The sequence below is a fragment of the Nannospalax galili genome, unplaced genomic scaffold (assembly GCF_000622305.1).
Source record: "Nannospalax galili isolate Female #2095 unplaced genomic scaffold, S.galili_v1.0 scaffold741, whole genome shotgun sequence".
In the NCBI taxonomy this organism is placed as follows: domain Eukaryota; kingdom Metazoa; phylum Chordata; class Mammalia; order Rodentia; family Spalacidae; genus Nannospalax; species Nannospalax galili.
In genome coordinates this window covers 1,328,643-1,347,664 of record NW_008346093.1, presented here as the reverse complement: position 1 = coordinate 1,347,664, position 19,022 = coordinate 1,328,643, and the positions used below count along the sequence as shown (strand labels likewise).

The 19,022-nt window shown below is 45.6% G+C and overlaps 2 protein-coding genes across 10 annotated transcripts in view; both read left to right on the top strand.

Moving 5' to 3' along the window:
- Gripap1 (GRIP1 associated protein 1) overlaps positions 1–17,067 on the top strand; it is a 31,658-nt gene extending 14,591 nt beyond the window's left edge. For all 9 annotated transcript variants that reach the window (XM_008842570.2, XM_017800463.1, XM_017800462.1 and 6 more), the window contains 12 exons: positions 4,774–4,869; positions 5,106–5,318; positions 5,445–5,558; positions 7,376–7,453; positions 7,552–7,647; positions 7,769–7,825; positions 7,931–8,030; positions 9,828–9,958; positions 14,367–14,489; positions 14,624–14,717; positions 15,487–15,641; positions 16,490–17,067. In XM_008842570.2, the coding sequence (XP_008840792.1) occupies positions 4,774–4,869; positions 5,106–5,318; positions 5,445–5,558; positions 7,376–7,453; positions 7,552–7,647; positions 7,769–7,825; positions 7,931–8,030; positions 9,828–9,958; positions 14,367–14,489; positions 14,624–14,717; positions 15,487–15,641; positions 16,490–16,582 (1,350 nt within the window). In that variant the 3' untranslated portion in view covers positions 16,583–17,067. The remainder of the gene's footprint in view (positions 1–4,773; positions 4,870–5,105; positions 5,319–5,444; positions 5,559–7,375; positions 7,454–7,551; positions 7,648–7,768; positions 7,826–7,930; positions 8,031–9,827; positions 9,959–14,366; positions 14,490–14,623; positions 14,718–15,486; positions 15,642–16,489) is intronic.
- Positions 17,068–17,204: 137 nt separating this feature from the next.
- Kcnd1 (potassium voltage-gated channel subfamily D member 1) overlaps positions 17,205–19,022 on the top strand; it is a 13,186-nt gene continuing 11,368 nt past the window's right edge. The window contains exons 1-2 of the mRNA XM_008842568.3: positions 17,205–18,098; positions 18,579–18,844. The gene's annotated coding sequence lies outside the window, so the exon portion shown is untranslated. The remainder of the gene's footprint in view (positions 18,099–18,578; positions 18,845–19,022) is intronic.

Sequence of the window (19,022 nt, the reverse complement as noted above, 5' to 3'; positions counted from 1 at the left end):
CATTCAGATTCCATAGCATAGATTAAATGTCTCTCAAATATAATAGTTATGAGCAGAAGTATTTGTTTCAGATTGTGTCCTTTGGGAACATTTGCATGTACTTACTGAGGTATCTTGGGGATAAAACCCAAATCTAAACATACCTTATACATATAGGCTGAAGGTAATTTTGTAAAATGTTCTTTTTTTATTTTTTGGTCTTTTTTTGAGATATAGTCTCCCTGTAGCTCCACCTGACCTAGAACTAACTATGTAGACCAGGCTGGCCTTGAACTCAACCAAGATCCACCTGTATCTGCCTCCTGAGTGATGGGATTAAAGGTATCCGCCACCACACCCAGCTTTGTAAAATATTCTTTTTTTTTGAGACAGGGTCTCCCTGTAGCCCCAGCTGTCCTGGAACTTGCTATGTAGACCAGACTGGCCTCGAATTCACAGAGATCCACCTGCCTCTGCCTCCCGAGTGCTGGGATTAAAGGCATCCGCCACCATGCCCAGCATAAAATATTCTTAATGCTCATGCATTTTGAGTGTGACCCATCACAGGTGGTCAGGTGTGGAATTTTCCGTATGTGGCATTATGTACACAGAGTTTTTCAAATATTTTAAAATTTTATTTTTATTTTACATGTAAGAGCGTTTACCTGCGCACGCACGTGTGTGTGTGTGTGTGTGTGTGTGTGTGTGTGTGTGTATGTATATGTACTACGTATGTGGTGCCCATGGAAGCTATAAGAGGGCATTAGATCCCCTGGAACTGGAATTATTGACAGTTGATAGCCACCATGTGGGTGTCAGGAACTGAACCTGGTTCCACTACAAGAGAAGCAAGTGCTCTTAAGCACTGAGCCATTGCTCTAACCCCAATTTCAGATTTTTTAAAAAATATTATTATTATTATTATTATTATTACTATTATTATTATTTTTTTTGGTCTTTTTGAGACAGGGTCTCCCTGCAGCCCAAGCTGGCCTGGAACTCACTATGAAGCCCTGGTTGGCCTTGAACTCACAGAGATCTACCTGCCTCTGCCTCAGGAGTGCTGGGATTAAAGGGGTGTGCCACCACGCTGGCTTTTATTTATTATTTTTATTTTATGTGTATGAGTGTATTGTCTGTATGTATATAAGTGCATTTATGTCATGCAATGCCCTTGGTGTCAGAAGAGGGCATTGAATCCCCTGGAACTGCAATTAGGACAGTTGTTAGCTGTCATGTGAGTGCTGGGACTCCAACCTGGATCCTCTGCCAGTGCTCTTAACTGCTGAGTCATCTCTCCAGCCCCAAAGAATTTCAGATTTTAAACTTGGTATGCCTGGTATGCCTGTATTCCTAGCACTCAGGTGGCTGAGGCAGGAGGATTACCACAAGTTTTAGGCCAACCTGGGTTACATAGTGAGTATCAGGCCATCTAGGGCAACATAGCAAGACCCTGTCTGGAAGAAGAATAAAAATGTTTCAGATTGCCTGGATAGCTCATTTGATAGAACATTAGATATTTAGTCTGAATGCCCAGGATTCATGTCCCTGTTGGGGTACTTATCTCTTTTTCCAGGCATGGTGGTGCACACCTTTAATCCCAGCACTTAGGACACAGAAGCAGATGGATCTCTGTGAGTTCTAGGCCAGCCTGGTCTACATAGTGAGTTCCAGGCCAGGTGGGACTACAGGGAGACCGTGTCCCAAAAAACCAAAAAATAAATAAATAAATAAAAATAAGTAAATAAATAAAGTTTCAGATTTTGGGTTTTCAGATGAATTCTCAATCTGAAGAAATCAGAATGATTCTAGATTAAATAAGAAAGTTTATATAGTGTGCACAAAGCCCTGGGTTCAATCCATAACACTGCATAAACCAGGCTTTGTAACACACTTCTGTAATCTCAGTACTTAGGAGATGGAGACAAGAATCAGAAGTTCAAGGTCATCCTAGTTGCATAGCAAGTTTGAGGCTAACCTGGGATACATGAGACCCTGTCTCAAAATGGGGGAAAGTGGCTAGAGAGATGTTTCAGTGGGTAAGAGTGCTTGCTGTGCAGGCATGAGGACCTGAGTTCAGATATGAAGTAACCACATAAAAAGCTGGGTGTGGACAAGTGCACCTATCCAGTGCTGGGGTGGTGGTAAAGACAGGAGGATTACTGGGGCTTGCTGGGCAGCCAGCCTAATGAAAAATTGTGAACAATAGGTTCAGTGAGAGACTCTGGCTCAAGGGGGAATAAGGTCAACAGTGATAGAGGAAGATACCTGATGTCTTCTGGTTTCTGCATGTACAACCCCTCCTGACATACACAACACATGCATACAACATACACACACAGACATACACATACATTTAGTTTTCTTTCATTTGAAACTCTAAGTAGGGAGCTTGGCATGGTAGCCCTTGGTAGTCTGAGATAGAAGGACTGCTGCAAGTTTAAGGCCAGCCCTGGCTATAGACTAACACCCTGTCTCAAAAGGAAAAACAAACATAAAACCAAATAGGTTGTTCAGGGATAACTGATGATACTTTTAAAAATATTTTATTTATTATTTTTATTTTATGTGTATGAGTGTTATGCCTGTATGTAAGTGCACCCGTGCTGTGCAGTGCCTCCAGAGGACAGAAGAGGCTGTCGGATCCCCTGGAGCTGGAGTTATGGACAGTTGTTAGCTGCCATGTGGGTGCTGGGATTTGAACCTGGGTCCTCTGCAAGAACAATCAGTGTTCTTAACCGCTGAGCCATCTCTCCAGCCCCCATTGCAACCTATTTTTTTTTTATTATTTTTATTTTATGTATATGAGTATATTGCCTGCATGTATGTGAGTGCACCCGTGTTGTGAAATTCCGTGGAGGTCAGAAGAGGGTTTCGAATTTCCCTGGAACTGGAGTTGAGGACGGTTCGTAACCACCATGCAGGTGCTGGGAATCAAGCCCAGGTCCCCTGCAATAGCAGTCAGTGCTCTTAACTACTGAGCCATGTCTCTAGCCATGCAACCTATTTTTTTTATTGAATTTTTGTTTTTCATACAGAATATCTTTTTTTTTTCATATAGATCATCTGCCTCTGCCTCCCGAGTACTAGGATTAAAGGCGTGCGCCACCACGCCCGGCTCATACAGAATATCTTAATCATCTTTTATACCCCCTTCCACATTGACACCCTCCCACAGCCCCCCACTGGAATTCATACATTCTGTCATTTGTGTCAAGGCCTATCATGTCAAGTTAGTGTCAGTAGATGTTCCTCAGTGCAAGTTCATCCACTGGGATCTAGTCAGCCTATCTAGAGTCCTTCCCTTTAAGAAGATCAGCTCTTCCTCACCCAGCAGTAATCAGCTACCAATTAGTCTTCAACTAAGATTGGGGCCTATTGTCCATTTACACAGTTTTGTCTGCTTGAGTTTGCATGGGTCTTGTGCATGCTGACACCATTGCCGTAGGTTCGTATGAGAAGAATCCCAGGAGTCTTAGAACTCTATTTCCATATCGTCATACACCTCCTCCTTGGGTCTTACAGTCTTTCTGCCCCCTCTCCCACAATGGTCTCTGAGCCCTGGGTGGGTGGATTTTAATACAGGAGTCCTGTCCAAGGACCTACACTCTGTAGACTCTTATTCTGTATGTTGGCCATTTGTGGCCTTTTGTTTTCCTGGCCCTCTGTTGCATGAGGGAGCTTAATCGATGTTCTCTTCATCCCATGTTCTATGTTCTGTGAGCCTTAGGTGTAGAGGTTGCATTGTAGATGTGTCTCTTAGGCTTGGGCACTTCATAGATGTGCCCAAGATGCAACCTTTGATCTTCCGGCATGGCTGGTTGTTCAGACTTTTATCTTAATATTTGCACTACATATGGAAAGAAGGAGGAATGGGGCCAGGGAATAGTAGTAAAGGAGAATACTCTTTTACGAACATAATCTGCTGAGCATGGTGGTTCATGACTATAATACCAGCACTCATAAAGTTAAGACAGGAAAGTTATGAATTTGAGGCCTACCTGAGTGACACAGTAAGCCTCTCTCAAAAAAAGTCATAATAATATATGAAAGACCTAAGTTACATTCACCAGTTCTATACAACTGAGGCAGGATTACTTTAGTCAAGGAATCAAGGCCAGCCTGGGCAACACAGTGAGACCCAGTTTCAAAAAAGAAAACAAGTGCCAGGTGTGGTGGTACATGCCTTTAATCTCAGCAGAGGCAGGTGGATCTCTGAGTTCAAGGCCAGCCTGGTCTACATAGTGAGTTCCAGGCCAGCTAGGGCTATAGGAAACCCTGTCTCGAAAGACCAAAAAAAAATAATAATAATAAAAGAAAGAAAGAAAGAAAGAAGAAAGAAAGAAAAGAAAACAAGCCCAGCCATGGTGTCAAATACCTATAATTTCAGCACTTGGGAGGTAGAGGCAGGAGGATTAGGAGTTCAAGGTCATCATTGGCTACATAGCAAGATATGGGCCTATCTCAAGGAAAAGACTTTTGTATAAGACCCCATCTCAAATAAAAGAAAACAAAACAGAGTACAAAGGAAAAGAAATGAATCACATGGGTAGAACTAACTGAAGGAGGAGAGAAATACTTTCTAGACTGCCATGTTCCAAACTATAAATTCTGTTGCTAAAAGAATAGAAAAGAATGCGTACTGGGGAGCAAGTATGTTTCCCACTACGATTGAGATGATAACAGTCAATCTGGGGGAAGGTATACCAGAAGTGTCCCAGATGATGGACACCTACTAGGAACTCCTTTCGTCTTTCTCTCCCTCCCTCCATCTCTCCCTGTCTTCTGTATTAGGAGTCATTAAGAGCCAATAGTCGGCTGCTGGAACAACTTCAAGAAATGGGGCAGGAAAAAGAACAGTTGACTCAGGAACTCCAGGAAGCTCGTAAGGTAGGACACTATGGGAAGAGGAAAAGAAATGGCTCAGTCCATGGGGATAGGAAGTGATATGGCCAAATGCTAGGAATGGGAAGAGGAAAAAAAGTGATCATTTCTAAAAGCCAGTTTGAAGGGCCTGGGAAGTGCAATCTGGCTAGTTCTTCGGGAATGGAACAGAATGGTAGTCCTTTCGTAGTTTTGGAAGAGGGCTAAATGCCAGTTTCTTGGCCTACCCTCCTGGTCCCCAGAGCGCTGAGAAGCGGAAGGTCATGCTGGATGAGCTAGCAATGGAGACACTGCAGGAGAAAACTCAGCACAAGGAAGAGCTAGGAGCTGTCCGACTACGGCATGAGAAGGAGGTGCTAGGGGTGCGAGCCCGGTATGAACGTGAGCTCCGAGAGCTGCATGAGGACAAGAAACGGCAGGAAGAGGAGCTCCGTGGGCAGATTCGAGAGGAGAAGGTGAGTGGGTTAATGATACCCTTTTTCCTCTAAAACCTGAGGACCGTAGTGTTGCTGATAGGCAAGTGAGTGATGTGTGGTGCCCAATCCTCTGCTGTCCAATCCCTGAATACTTTCCCCTTCCAGGCTCGAACAAAGGAATTGGAGAATCTTCAGCACACAGTGGAAGAACTTCAAGCTCAGGTACACTCTATGGATGGAGCCAAGGGCTGGTTTGAACGGCGCTTGAAGGAGGCCGAGGTGAGTTGGTAGTATCTGGTAAGGTACAAAGCTGGTTAGGGTAACCATGCCAAACCAGGAGAGTGGGATTGATCAAGTTGTGGAACTTAGTAAGTATCTAAGTATCTGGACTTATAAGTATCTTCTTGGTCCCCTGGCTCAGTAACAGTCTTCTGGAGAGAACTAGGAAATGACCAGCAGCTAAGGCAGCATGTCAGGTCCCTGGCTCCCCTGCCTTTATGCAGATTTGAACAGGCATTTCTTACTCCTAGACTGTTCTGTCAGAAAAATCATTATAACACACTATTTTTTCTGTTTTTGTAATACACTAATTTTATTTGAATAAGAACCTTTATTGGGAGCTGGAGAGATGACTCAGTGGTTAAGAGCACTTACTGCTCTTTCAGAGGATATAGTTCAGTTCCCAGCACCCACATGGTAGCTCTCAATTGCCTGTAACTCCAGTTCCGAGAGATCTGATGCCTTCTTCTGAATTCTGTGGGCACTGCATACATGTGGTGCATTTACATACACACAAAATAAAAATAAAATTTCTTGGGTTTTTTTGTCTTTTTTGTTTTTTGAGACAGGGTCTCCCTGTAGCTCCAGTTGGCCTGGAACTCACTATGTAGACCAGGCTGGCCTTGAACTCACAGAGATCCACCTGCCTCTGCCTCCTCAGTGCTGGGATTAAAGGTGTATGGCACCATGCTTGGCATATATAAAATCTTAAAATTAAAAAAAAAACTTTTATTGCCTTTTTTTCTGGAAAACTCATGATAATACATAAGAGGCAATGTCCTGTAGCAAGAAGAGCACAAACTGCAGCTGGTTGTCTCTAGGTTTGAATGCTAGCTAGTCCACTTCCTAACTGTGTGGTCTTGTACAATTTACCTCATCTTTGGGTGGTCCATTCTTTGGTAGAAAGGAGATAAACAGGGACAGGAAATATAGCTCAGTGGTAGCCCTCATTCTTAGAATAAGTGAGGCCCTGGGTTCAATTCCTAGTAGTAAAAATAATGACAACAATCTGGGCATGGTGGCGTATGCCTTTAATCCCAGCACTTGGGATGCAGAGGCAGGCTCTATGAGATTGAAACCAGTGTGGTCTATATAGGCCAGGCTAGCTGGGGCTACAGGGAATCCCTGTCTCAAAAAAAAGAAAAAGAAAACAAAAGGAAAGAATGCCATTTATTGGGGCTGGAGAGATGGCTCAGCAGTTAAGAGCAGTGACTGCTCTTGCAGAGGACCTGGGTTCGATTCCCAGCACCCACATTGCAGCTACAAACCGTCCTTAACTCCAGTTCCAGGGGAATCTGAAGCCCTCTTCTGACCTCTGCGGCATTGCATGACACGGGTGCACTCACATACATGCGGGAAATGTACTCATACACATAAAATAAAAATAATAAATAAAATTTTAAAAATTAAAAAAGAATGCCATATATTTTAAGGAGACTAAAGAAAATGAGTTAGGATATATAAAACCCTTTGAATATTCCTGGCATGCAGTGTTATGTTTTGTTAAATAAAAAAGTATAAATGCAAATCACTACCTCTACTATGTGAAAGGAGCAGGCTTACACTTCATATTTCTGGCTAAGGGCATATGATGTTTCCTATAAGATGTTTTCTGCCTGGGATGTTAGTGAGTTACCTGTAAGTCCCAGCACTCAGAAGACTGAGACAGGAGGACTGAGAGTTCAAGGCCAACCCAGGTTACATATTGAGACCTTGTCTCAAAACTGTTTTCTTCACACCCCAAGATCCATGCTGAAGTTATAACTGGGTATGTTGTCTTCTGGGGCCTGTGAGCAGCCCTGTGCCTCTTCTTATAGGAATCCTTGCAGCAGCAACAACAGGATCAAGAAGAAGCCCTGAAGCAGTGCCGGCAGGAGCACACTGCTGAGCTGAAGGTGCATCTCACTGGTGGTGTTCCTGTTTCTTGGTACTGTGTACCCCTAAGGGAGGACAGGGACTTCTCATGCAGTGGCCTGAGCTGTTTGCTTTACAGGCCAAGGAGAAGGAACTTCAGAATATGCAGGAGCAGCTCCAGCAGGCCCAGGAGGAGCAAGATGGCCATATGAAGACCATCAACAGCCTGAAGCAGGTCTGTGGTCTGTCTGTGGTCCCAGACACAGCCCTGGCCTCAGGTTGCAGAATGGATCAGGGAGGGGTACACTGCAGACAATTGTGGCATCATCTACCAGCTGTACCTTCTGTAATCACAGGAGGTTAAGGACACAGTGGATGGGCAGCGGATTCTGGAAAAGAAGGGCAGTGCTGCGGTAAGATGGGGAGGCCCCCAAGCAAGGCTCCCTCCAGGTCTGTATATCCCTCCCCTCCCTTATGAATCCCTTGGGCAACATCTCTCATTTGTCCTCCACCTATAGCTCAAAGACCTTAAACGGCAGCTGCACCTGGAGCGAAAACGGGCTGACAAGCTGCAGGAAAGACTACAAGACATCCTCACCAACAGTAAGAGCCGATCAGGTGAGACAGCAGGACAGGCAGGGCTGGGCTTAACTAGACCTGCGAGCTGCTTCACACACCTTGCTCCGCCCTGCTCTAGTCTCTGGTCCCACCCAAACCGTTTCTCTTTTTATTTTTGCACTGTTTGTGTCTGTCTTCTCTGTGTCTCTCTCCGCCTGTGTTTGTGTCATGTTGTTCTTTCTGTTTTCATCTGTATCTGCATCTACCTTTATTTCCCCACTTGCTTTTTCTAGCTCTCTTTTTCTCTTCCCCTTCTCTTTGTTCCTTTATCTCTTTTTTCTGTCTGTGTCTTCTTTCTGTCTTCCCACTTCCATGCTTCCACATCTCACTTGATGTCTCTAAATTTACTATATCACATTCTTGGATTCTATAAATCCTCACATTTTTTTTATCCTATTGAGACAGGGTCTCCCTGTAGCCCCAGCTGCCCTGGAACACAAAGAGATCTGCCTGCCTCTTTCTCCCAAGTGCTGGGACTAAAGGCATGTGCCACCACGCCCAGCAAATCCTCACATTTGAGCCTAGGATCCCTGATACAAGTCCCTCTGAGTCATTCCCCTCCCAGAACTCCCCGTGGATTAAGGGAGACAGACTTCCCCAGGCAGCAGCACTGCACTATTTTCTTCTTCATCATCATCATCACTATTATTATTACTATTTTTTAAACTTTAAAATTTTCTTGATTTATTATTTTTATTTTATGTGTATTACTGTTTTGCCTGCATGTACGTAAGTGCACCTTGTGTGTATGATGCCCACGGAGGCCAGAAGAAGGCATCAAGATCTCCTGGAACTGGAGTTTCAGACAGGTGTTAGCCACCATGTGGGTGCTGGGAACTGAACTTGGATCCTCTGCAAGAGCAGCCAGTGCTCTTAACCACTAAGCCATCCCTCCAGCCCCCTTGCCCTGCTTTCTTTTTCTTTCTTTCTTTCTTTCTTTCTTTCTTTCTTTCTTTCTTTCTTTCTTTCTTTTTTTTGGTCTTTTTGAGACAGGGTCTTCCTGTAGTGGGGCTGGCTTGGAACTCACTATGTAGGCCAGGTTGGCCTTGATCTCACAGAGATCCACCTGCCTCTGCCTCCAGACATCTGGGATTAAAAGGTGGGTGCCCCTCTATATCCAGCTCTGTTTGTTTTTTGAGAGAGAATCTTCCTATGTTGCCCAGGCTCACACTGAATTCTTGGGTTTAAGTAATTCCTGCTCAGCCAGTGTTTAAGTGACATGACAACAACGTAACTCTCTCACCAAATCAACTTCTCACTGAGGCACTCAGTCTCCTGAATGGAAACATTTTGTTACAGATTCATTTAAGAATCCTGGAATAGATAAGAATTGTATATTATACATCTTCCTTGTCTGTTGGATATAACTGAGAGCTAGGTGTATGGCTACAAGCATGTCTACATCTTTTTTTCTGTCTTAGCTATGAATGTGTTTTTCTTTGGTCTCTGTCCATCCAGTCATGTGCTCTGGCTTCTTATCTCTGGGGTTTCCCCTGCGTATAAGTGTTTCTGTGTACTCTAGCTCTTTAGCTTCCTTTCTCTGCATCCAAATTGGAGTGCATATGCTGTTTGATTATTGTGTCCCCTCATTCCCCCTTTTCTCCCAGCCTCATCCATATCCCTAACAGAGATAGCTCCTTTTTCTTTCTGTTTCAGTCCTTATGTCTGCTCTGCCATTGTCCATGCCCAAGTGCCTCTCTCCATCTCTGTCAAATCTATTTCTGTCTTTATCTTCTGGTTGCTGCCTTGAGACTCCCAGGTATTGGGACTCAGGTAACTTTTTCTTCCACTACACAGGCCTTGAGGAGCTGGTTCTCTCGGAGATGAACTCACCAAGCCGGACCCAGACAGGGGACAGCAGTAGCATCTCTTCCTTCAGCTACCGGGAGATCTTGCGGGAGAAGGAGAGTTCAGCCATCCCAGCCAGGGTAAGGGAAAGTTTCACCTACCAAAAGTCTGCAGCACCCCCATTCTCTCCTCACTTCAAGTCCTCTACACTGAGCTTCGAACAAGTATTTTCATTTCTCACCCTCTCCTTTCCCCTATCTCTGTCTCTCTGTCTCTCTCTGTCTCTGTCTCTGTCTGTCTGTCTGTCTCTCTCTCTCTCTTGCTCTCTCTGGGGCTGAGGATTAAACACGGAGCTCCACACATACGTAAGCCTGCTCAACACTTGTCAATATGTACTGTACCACTGAGCTGCAGGCCCAGCCCCTGGCACAAGCATTTTTGTCAACCCTTCCCCAGAGTCATCAACTTGAAAGACTGGTATCTGCCAATCATTTTCTCTGATCCTATATTTTATCATTTCTCGGCTATCCCTCCTTTCCTGGTAGTATAAAGTATGAGCCTTGCATTAAGTATACCACCCATGTAGGAAGTTCCTTTTTCCAACTTACGTATGATTTTTTTGGAGACGTTTCACTATATAACCCTGATTGGCCTGTGACTCAATATGTAGACCAGGCTGGCCTCAAAAGCACAGAGGCCTGCCTGCCTTAGCCTCCCAAGTGCTGGGATCACAGGCGTGAGCCACCATGGCTGATTCCGTTTCCCAATTTATATTTACTATTCATTATTATTGCCATCTGTCACTTCATGTGCTCTGCAACCACTTTTTTTTGGTCTTTTTGAGACAGGGTCTCCCTGTAGCCCCAGCTGGCCTGGAACTCACTATATAGACCAGGCTGGCCTCAAACTCATAGAGATCTGCTTGTCTCTGACTCTCTGGAATTTAAGGTGTTTGCCACCACACCCAGCTTGTAAAACTTTTTAAAAAATATTTTATTTATTATTTTATGTGTATGGATGTATTGCCTGTGGTTATGTAAGTACACTCATGTTATACAGTTCCCACAGAGATCAGAAGAGGGCATCGGATCCCCTGGAACTGGAATTACAGACAGTTATTAGCTGCCATATAAGTACCTGGTCTACATAGCAAGTTCCAGGCCAGCTGGGGCTACAGGAACATCCTGTCTCAAAAAAAATCATATTTTCACCATCCAGAGAATGCTATTATAAATGGCACATGCCTGCAATTCCAGTTATTAAGGAAGCTGAGGCAAGAGGATCTTTTGAATCTAGTAGTTTTAGGCCAGGCAACACAGTAAGAACCTATCTAAAAGAAAACTTTTTTGTGATACTGAAACTTGAACCCAGGGTCCTGTACATGCTAGACAATTGTTCTACCACCAAGCTACATTCCTAGCCCTTTTTCTGTCTTTTTTTGAGACAGGGTCTCCCTGTAGCTCCAGCTGTCCTGGAACTTGCTACATAAACCAGACTGCTGGGATTAAAAGTGTGTGCTACCATACCTGCCTGAATTTTTTTTCAATTTTTAAAAAGTACTAGGAATCGCAGAGGCAGGCGGATCTCTGTGAGTTCAGGGCCAGCCTGGTTTACATAGTGAGTTCCAGGCCACCTAGGGCTACAGGGAGACCCTGTCTCAAAAAGACAAAAAAAATTAATAATTACATGTATATTGTATATGTCTGAGTGTGGGTTTGTGCACCTGGAGGCCAGAAGTGGGCATCAGGTCCTGTGGAACTGGAGTTACAAGCAGTTGTGAGCCATCTGACATGGGTGTTAGAAATTGAACTCAGGTTCTCTGCAAAAGCAATATAGGTTCTTAACCACTGAGGCATCTTTCCAGCTCTTCTTTTTATTAATTTTTGGTTTAATCTGGGAGTGGTGGCACATGCCTGTAATCCTAGCACTTGGGAGGTAGAGGCAGGAAGATCTGGAGTTCAAGGCCATTCTCAGCTACACAGAGAGTGGGAGGCCAGCCTGGGTTACATGAGACCCTGTCTTAAATTCTTTTTTCTTTTTTTGAGACAGAGTCTCACTATGTAGCCTTTTCTAGCCTGGAACTCACTATATAGACCATGCTGGCCTCCAACCCACAAGACATATGTCTGCCTCTGCCTCCTCATGAGGTGTATGCCCCTACATCCCCAGCTCTCTTTTTTTTAAAACCTATATGACATGATGAGTAGCCTGTTTTTGTTCACTTGATGTCTCTATCCTTCCCAAATGGGTAAATTTTCATCTCAGCTAATTTTTTTTTTGTCTTTTTGAGACAGGGTCTCTCTGTAGCTTCAGCTGGCCTATAACTCCCTATGTAGACCAGGCTGGCCTCAAACTCACAGAGATCTGCCTGCCTTTGCTTTGATCTTTTATCTTATTCAGGTATTTAGTGGGCCCAAAATGTCCTTTATTGTAAAAACTAGCATTCAGGGGCTGCAGAGATGGATCAGTGGTTAAGAGTACTGGCTGCTCTTACAGAGAACCTGGGTTCAGTTCCTAGCACCCATATAGGGGCTAACAACTGTCCATAACTCCAGTTCCATGGGATCCTACACCCTTTTCTGGCCTCTGAGGGTTTTGCAAGACATGGGTGCCCTTACATACATGCAGGCAGAACACTCATACACATTTAAAAAAAAAACCTAGCATTTAGTTTCAGAATACTCCTTGCATTTGTTGATGGTTGGATTTTTGTTGGTTTGTTTTTGTTTTTTGTCCCTTCCTTAAATCTCTTGAGTCTGATCAACTTGATCAACTTGTGGAACAAACCAAACCTTTTGTAGGAAGCATCCCACCTTTGGGTTTTTCTATTTGCTTCCTAATGGTGTCATTTAGCTTGTTCTACTCTTGCCTCCATTTTCTGTCAGCTGGGAGTTAGCTCTCATTTGCTACTGGATTTCCCTTAATCCTCTTAGTCAGGCCCTCTTGTGGTGGTAACACTTTCTGACTCCATTTAATAAGTTCATGCCAGAGTCCTCAGGCCCTGACTTGTCCATCTAGTCTTGAGAAACCAATATCAGCAATACTTTTTCTTGAGGGATTTCTGTCCAAGTGTCTGTAGCCATGTCCAGAGGTCTTTCTTTCTTTCTTTCTTTCTTTCTTTCATCTTTCTTTCTTTTTATTGAGACAAGGTCTTACTATGTAGCTTTAGCTGGCCTGGAACTTGCTATGTAGATCAGACTGGCCTCAAACTCACAAGAGATCCACCTGCCTCTGCCTTAGGAGTGCTGGATCAAAAGCATACATCACTATATGCAGTGGGAATATGAAGTTTCTGAGGGTACCAAGTCTGGCCTCTAGCTCCAGTTCTTCCTCACTCATTTGGATGGGTGCTGCTGAGCCTAGACTGGATTCTCTTTTCTCTCTCATTTGTTAGTATTTATTATTATTATTATTATTATTATTAATCCTTTCTTTTTTCTCAAATATTTTATTTATTATTTTTATTTTATGTGTATGCATGTATTGTTACATATAGGTAAGTGCACTCATGTCGTGCTGCTGGGAATTGAACCCGGGTCTTCTGCAAGAGCAGTCAGTGCTCTTAACTGCTGAGCCATCTCTCCAGCCCCAAATATTTTATTATTTTTATTTTATGTGTATGAGTGTATTGCCTGCATGTATATAAGTACATGCAATGCCCATAGAGGTCAGAAGAGGGCATCAGATCCCCTGGAACTGGATTTAAGGATGGTTCTTAGCCACCATGTGGGTACTGGGCATTGAACCTGGGTCCTTTATAAGAGCAGTCAGTGCTTTTAACTGCTGAACCATTTCTCCAGCCCCTCTTCTTTCTTTTTTTTAAAAAAAGATTTATTTTAAATTATGTAAATATATATGTGTCTGTGTTCATGTGTATGGGTACCCATTGAGGCCAGAAGGTATCAGATCCCTTAGAGCTGGAGTTCCAGGTAGGTGTGAGCCACCCAACATGGGTACTGGGAACCAAATTCAGGTCCTCTAGAAGACCAGCAAGTGTTCTTAACCACTAAGCCATCTCTTTAGCCCCTCTTTCAGTTTTTTTTTTTATTTTGGTCTTTTTAAGACAGGGTCTCCATATAGGCCTGGAATTCACTATGTGGACCAGGCTGGCCTTGAACTTACAGAGATCCACCTGCCTCACCACGTCAGGCATTCAGTTTTTTGTTGTTGTTGTTGTTGTTGTCTTGTGGGTTTTTTTTTTTTGAGACTGGGTGTCCCTGTAGCCCCAGCTGGCCTGGAACTCGCTATGTAGACCAGGCTGGCTTCGAACTCACAGATCTGCCTGCCTCTGCCTCCCAAGTGCTGGGACTAAAGGTGTGTGGCACCATGCCTGGCCTCTTTTTTTCTTAAAAATGCTTTTTTAGTTTAGGTTTGTGCCATGCCTGCCAAGGCCAGACATGGGTATTGGATCCCCTGGAGCTAGAATTACTGACCATTGTTAACCGCCATGTGGATGCTGCAAACTGAACTGGGTCCTTCGGGGGAGCAGCAAGTGCTGCCCTTGATGCTCAGCCGTCTCCCCAGCCCTTTCTCTCCTCTTTCTTATAGTCCTTATCCAGCAGCCCTCAGGCCCAGCCCCCTAGGCCAGCAGAGCTGTCAGATGAGGAAGTGGCTGAGCTGTTTCAAAGGCTGGCAGAGACACAGCAGGAGAAATGGATGCTGGAGGAGAAGGTGCTGTCTGTCTGCCTGCTAGGTCCCTACCCAAAGTGCCCTGGGGTGGGAAGCAGTGAGAAGGAGGTCTGGTTGGGATCCATGGGAGAGCTCATGAAGTTGAGGGATCTGAGGTGGGGTGGACCATCTTGCAGGTGAAACACCTGGAGGTGAGCAGTGCCTCTATGGCAGAGGACCTCTGCAGGAAAAGTGCTATTATTGAGACCTACGTCATGGACAGCCGGATCGGTCAGTGTCCCTTCCCCAGCCTCATCTGCAGTGTAACCTTCACCTGTTTCTCCTCCATTGTTCTTTGCTGCAACTTCTCTCCTCTTGGAACTTAGTGAAACTAGATCAGACCATAATCCATGGAGGGGACTGTGTTTTTATCTGGCCTCCCCTTCCTCTCTGTGCTGGCCATTTCTACCCTTTCCATCCTCTAGTGGTTTTCCTGGGCCTTCTCTGTCTCCTTTCTTCTGTGTCCTTCCTTCCTTCTCTTTCTCCCTCCTTCTGGCCTTTCTGTCTTCACTATGTATTTTTTTCTGTTCACCTTCTTCATCTTTTAGTAGCTCTATTGTTCTATCTCTATTTTTTTGTTTGTTTTTTGAGACAGGATTTTGCTGTGTAGGAGTACACAACTCTCCTCCATCCTCCCTGAGCTGCTCCTTCTCTCCCACCTGTCTACTACATTCTCTCTCCTCTCCTCCTTTCTTTTGCTTCCTTCTTTCAAATCTTCCCTCCTCTCCCTGTTTTTTTTCCTAGTTAATAATAACCACTGACATGCCCTGCAGGTTTGCTATGTGCTCTTCCAGTGCCATGAGTTAGGTATTATCCCTGTTTTTCTGGATCTCATAGCTAACAGCTACGTGTGGAAGTCTCTCTGCCTACAACATAACATGGCTTCTCCCCCTCCCCTCTTGCCTGCTCTTTCTTTTCTTCTTCCTCCTCTGGCTCTGCCCACTCCCCCCAACACTCTGCCCTCTGCTGAGGGGGTGGTGCTCAGCCTAGGCCCTTGCAGATGTATCTGTGGCAGCAGGCCACACAGACCGAAGCGGGCTGGGCAGCGTCCTGAGAGACCTAGTGAAGCCAGGCGATGAAAACCTTCGGGAGATGAACAAGAAGCTGCAGAACATGTTGGAGGAGCAGCTCACCAAGAATATGCACTTGCACAAGGCAAGTGTGCATTACCAGCCTACCCACATGTCCCTCCAGTCATCTGCCACCCTAGCCACACAATCCCTGGGTCATCTGCCAATCCTCTGATCATCCACCTGGTCCTTGTCCTCCCAGCCATGACACTCCATTTTGTACCCTCATCTTCCACCCTCCAAGCAACTTAATGGTTTACTCTTACCACTCTTCCCTGTGTCCTTCCACCCACCCACTCATCCATTTATACATGCATGCACTCACCATTTCCCCACCTGTCCATCTATCAACGTACTGCTTATCTGTGGAATCATCTTCCCCAACTCTTCTACCCATTTCCTGATGCTATGAGAGAGTATAGTTCTCTCATCCACTTGTCACTCTTTGTCTTACCTTTTACCTACCTATTTGTCACCTGCCTACCTACTTACTTGTTGTCTCCTACAAAGTTCACTTATGAATCTATTTGTCTGCTATAGATCCTTGATGATTCCCACTCCCCACATGTTAATCCCCCTGACTCAAATACTCCTTCATCTTTGAGGGAGTCAGATTCAGCTTCTGCTTTGGAAAAGCAAGCTCACATGTTTTAGAGGAGAAGGTGGTTAGGGTAAAATCTGTATCCTCTAGCACCACCAGGCCACAGCAGGTGACCACCCCTTCTTAGTTCTAGACCCATCCTCACAACTTGTCTGTGTCATGCCCTCGGCCTGGGACTTTGTGAGCTTCTCCCAACACCTTCTCATCCAAGGCCAGATACCACTGGGCACGGATTTGGGATGAGGAGGAAATCACAGATGATGCCCTATGTTTGCTAACAGAGCTGCCCCTTTTCCCTTCTCTAGCCTCTGATCACTCATTTTGTTTCTTAGGACATGGAAGTTCTATCCCAGGAAATTGTACGGCTCAGCAAGGAGTGTGTGGGGTCCCCTGACCCAGACCTAGAACCTGGAGAAGCCAACTAAAGACCTGCAGGCTGCATCCATTCCCTTCTCTTTCTACCCTCCAGGATGCCATTCACTCCCTTGGGCTGTGGTGGGAAAATGGAGGCTGGCATCAAAATCTTATGGTTTGGAAGATGGACATTAAAGGGGCTAGAGGCCTATCTATAGCTGGTGTTAATGACCCCATCTTATGGCAGAAGTCCTTGGGGAGGGAGGCTCCTGAGGGACGGGCAGGAACTTTTCCTTCTTGGCCCAGGTTCCCAGGGGCATTTGCCTTTATCTCTGCATGAGCTCTCCCTCCCAGAGACCAACTCGGTTTTATTTTATTTTTAATTTATGTCTGCAAGCCTGGCTACTCTGCATTTGGGGTTGGGGATGTTGGGAGGGGGTATGATCCATGCTCAATGTTCTAGCAGTGTGTGTGTGTGTGTGTGTGTGTGTGTGTGTGTGTGTGTGTGTAAAGGCTATGCAGCCAAAATACCATCTGGCCAGACAGGCCTACCCACTGACTGACTGGTCTCATTCTTTTTAATCAGGAGGGATGTACTGGCGGAGGGGGTTGGGTGGTGACTCCTTTGGAATGGGGAGAGAGACCTCTAGCTGCAGCCTTACTTCTACCTTCACTTCACTGCTTCCTTGCAAACTTCTCAAACTGAGTGAAGCAGAAGTATCTGCAGATGCCTGTGGGTAGATGTGTATAAAGTTGTGGTTGTAGACAAGTGGACAGATAGGAAGATAAGTGGCTAGATGGACTGATAGATAAATAAGTGGGTGGTTGTATGGATTGGTGGTGGATAGGTTGGGAAATAAAGGGATAACTGGATGGATATATGACTGGATGAATAAATGGGTAGATTTATCAGAAGTGGATAGAGGATAGATAAGTGAATATGTAAATGAACAGATGGAGGTATAGAGGACAAATGGACAGATGGGTGAATTAGCTACATGGGTAGATTGATGGATTTATGAACAAGATGGGAGTAAACTGGTAGATGGTTAATGGAATCATGGATGCATAAGTGAATGAAAGGGAAGGATAAAGTGGGTACATAAATGATAGGCAAAGCTATGGATAGATGGACAGATGGATGGAGGATTGATACCTGTGGATAGGTTGGCAAATGGTTAAGTATACGATCAAACATACAAATGGATGAGTGGGTTGGTGACTAAATGGACAGATGGGTGGGTAGAGGAATGGGTGGGTGGAAGAATGGACAAATCAGGAGTGTAGTTAAGTGAGCAAATGGAGGAGGACTTCATAGAGGGATGAATGGATTGAAAGGCTCCACTGCTCTACCCTGCTGCACCACACCACACACCTTTAGTTACTTAAGCATCCTACCAGGTCCTATCTATGCCAGCCCCTTTCACATCACTATCAAGTTGGGATAACTATCTGACAACTGAGGAAACTAGCAAGTCACTATCGTGCAGCAAGTCTGGCAAAGCTGGGATTAGAACTCACCTAAGTCTGCCAGAGGCATTCTCTACTCAAGTGTTCTGTTACCTAGAAGCTGAAAGGCCTGGAAAGGTGTGATTTGATAAGGAAGCCTGCCCGCTAGCCAAGGGGCCTAAGGGTAGGGGGTGGGGCCTCGATTGTCTCCATTTGCACTCCCCTTATGCCTTATTTCACATTCCCAAACTGGAAGGTGTGTGTTCCAGCCCCACAGTCAAAGTCTTGTTTAGAAGTGGGGCTCTGATCTATGCCCCCAGGGTGGCTTTGGAGGCCTAGTTATCTAGAAAACCCCCCACCAACTCCCTCCATCTTTTCTGCCCAACCACTGCCTGGGGGCAGGGAGGGAACACAGAGCTGCATCATTCCTAGCATTCTGCTCTGGGGCCATTAACAGATGCCTACCCATCGATTGCTTCTGCTAAGTGCTGCTGATTCAGGCAGGTGGGGGTGGGGGCCCCTGGGGGCAGTGAGGGTAGGAGCTGGGCAGGAAGAAGGGGGAGTCCAGGAAGGAGGTGGAAAGAACTGGCAAAGTTCCCTGCCACCCCCATTTTCCAGATGACGCGACTGAGGCCCAACCAGATTTGTAGGAGGCGGAGTCTCCCCAGGGTCCCTCTAGAGCTGTCCTAGGGGAGGGGGCTCTGACAGCCACAGAGGCCCCTCCCTCCCGGCTACTCGCTCCATCTCCGGGCAAGCTCCGAGGGGCGGGGGAGAGTGGTGGAGGAGCAGAAAAAACTCCGGCAGCTCTGCAGAGGGGGCAGGAGCTCCGGTGGTTGATACCCCCAGACCCAACCGCTGTGGCTGCTGCTGCAGCGGGGACACAGGTGAGAACGGCCCTGTGGGGAGAGGGAGGGGGCCATCAATATCTCTGTCCTTGTGTTTCCCTGGTCCGTCGTCCCCCATGCCCTAGTCTATACTGGGAGAGTCCCCAGGGATCTCACTGGACCTTATCCTTTCAGCGCCTCCTTCCAGGGACCCAGCCTCCCTCCCCTCCCACCCCCA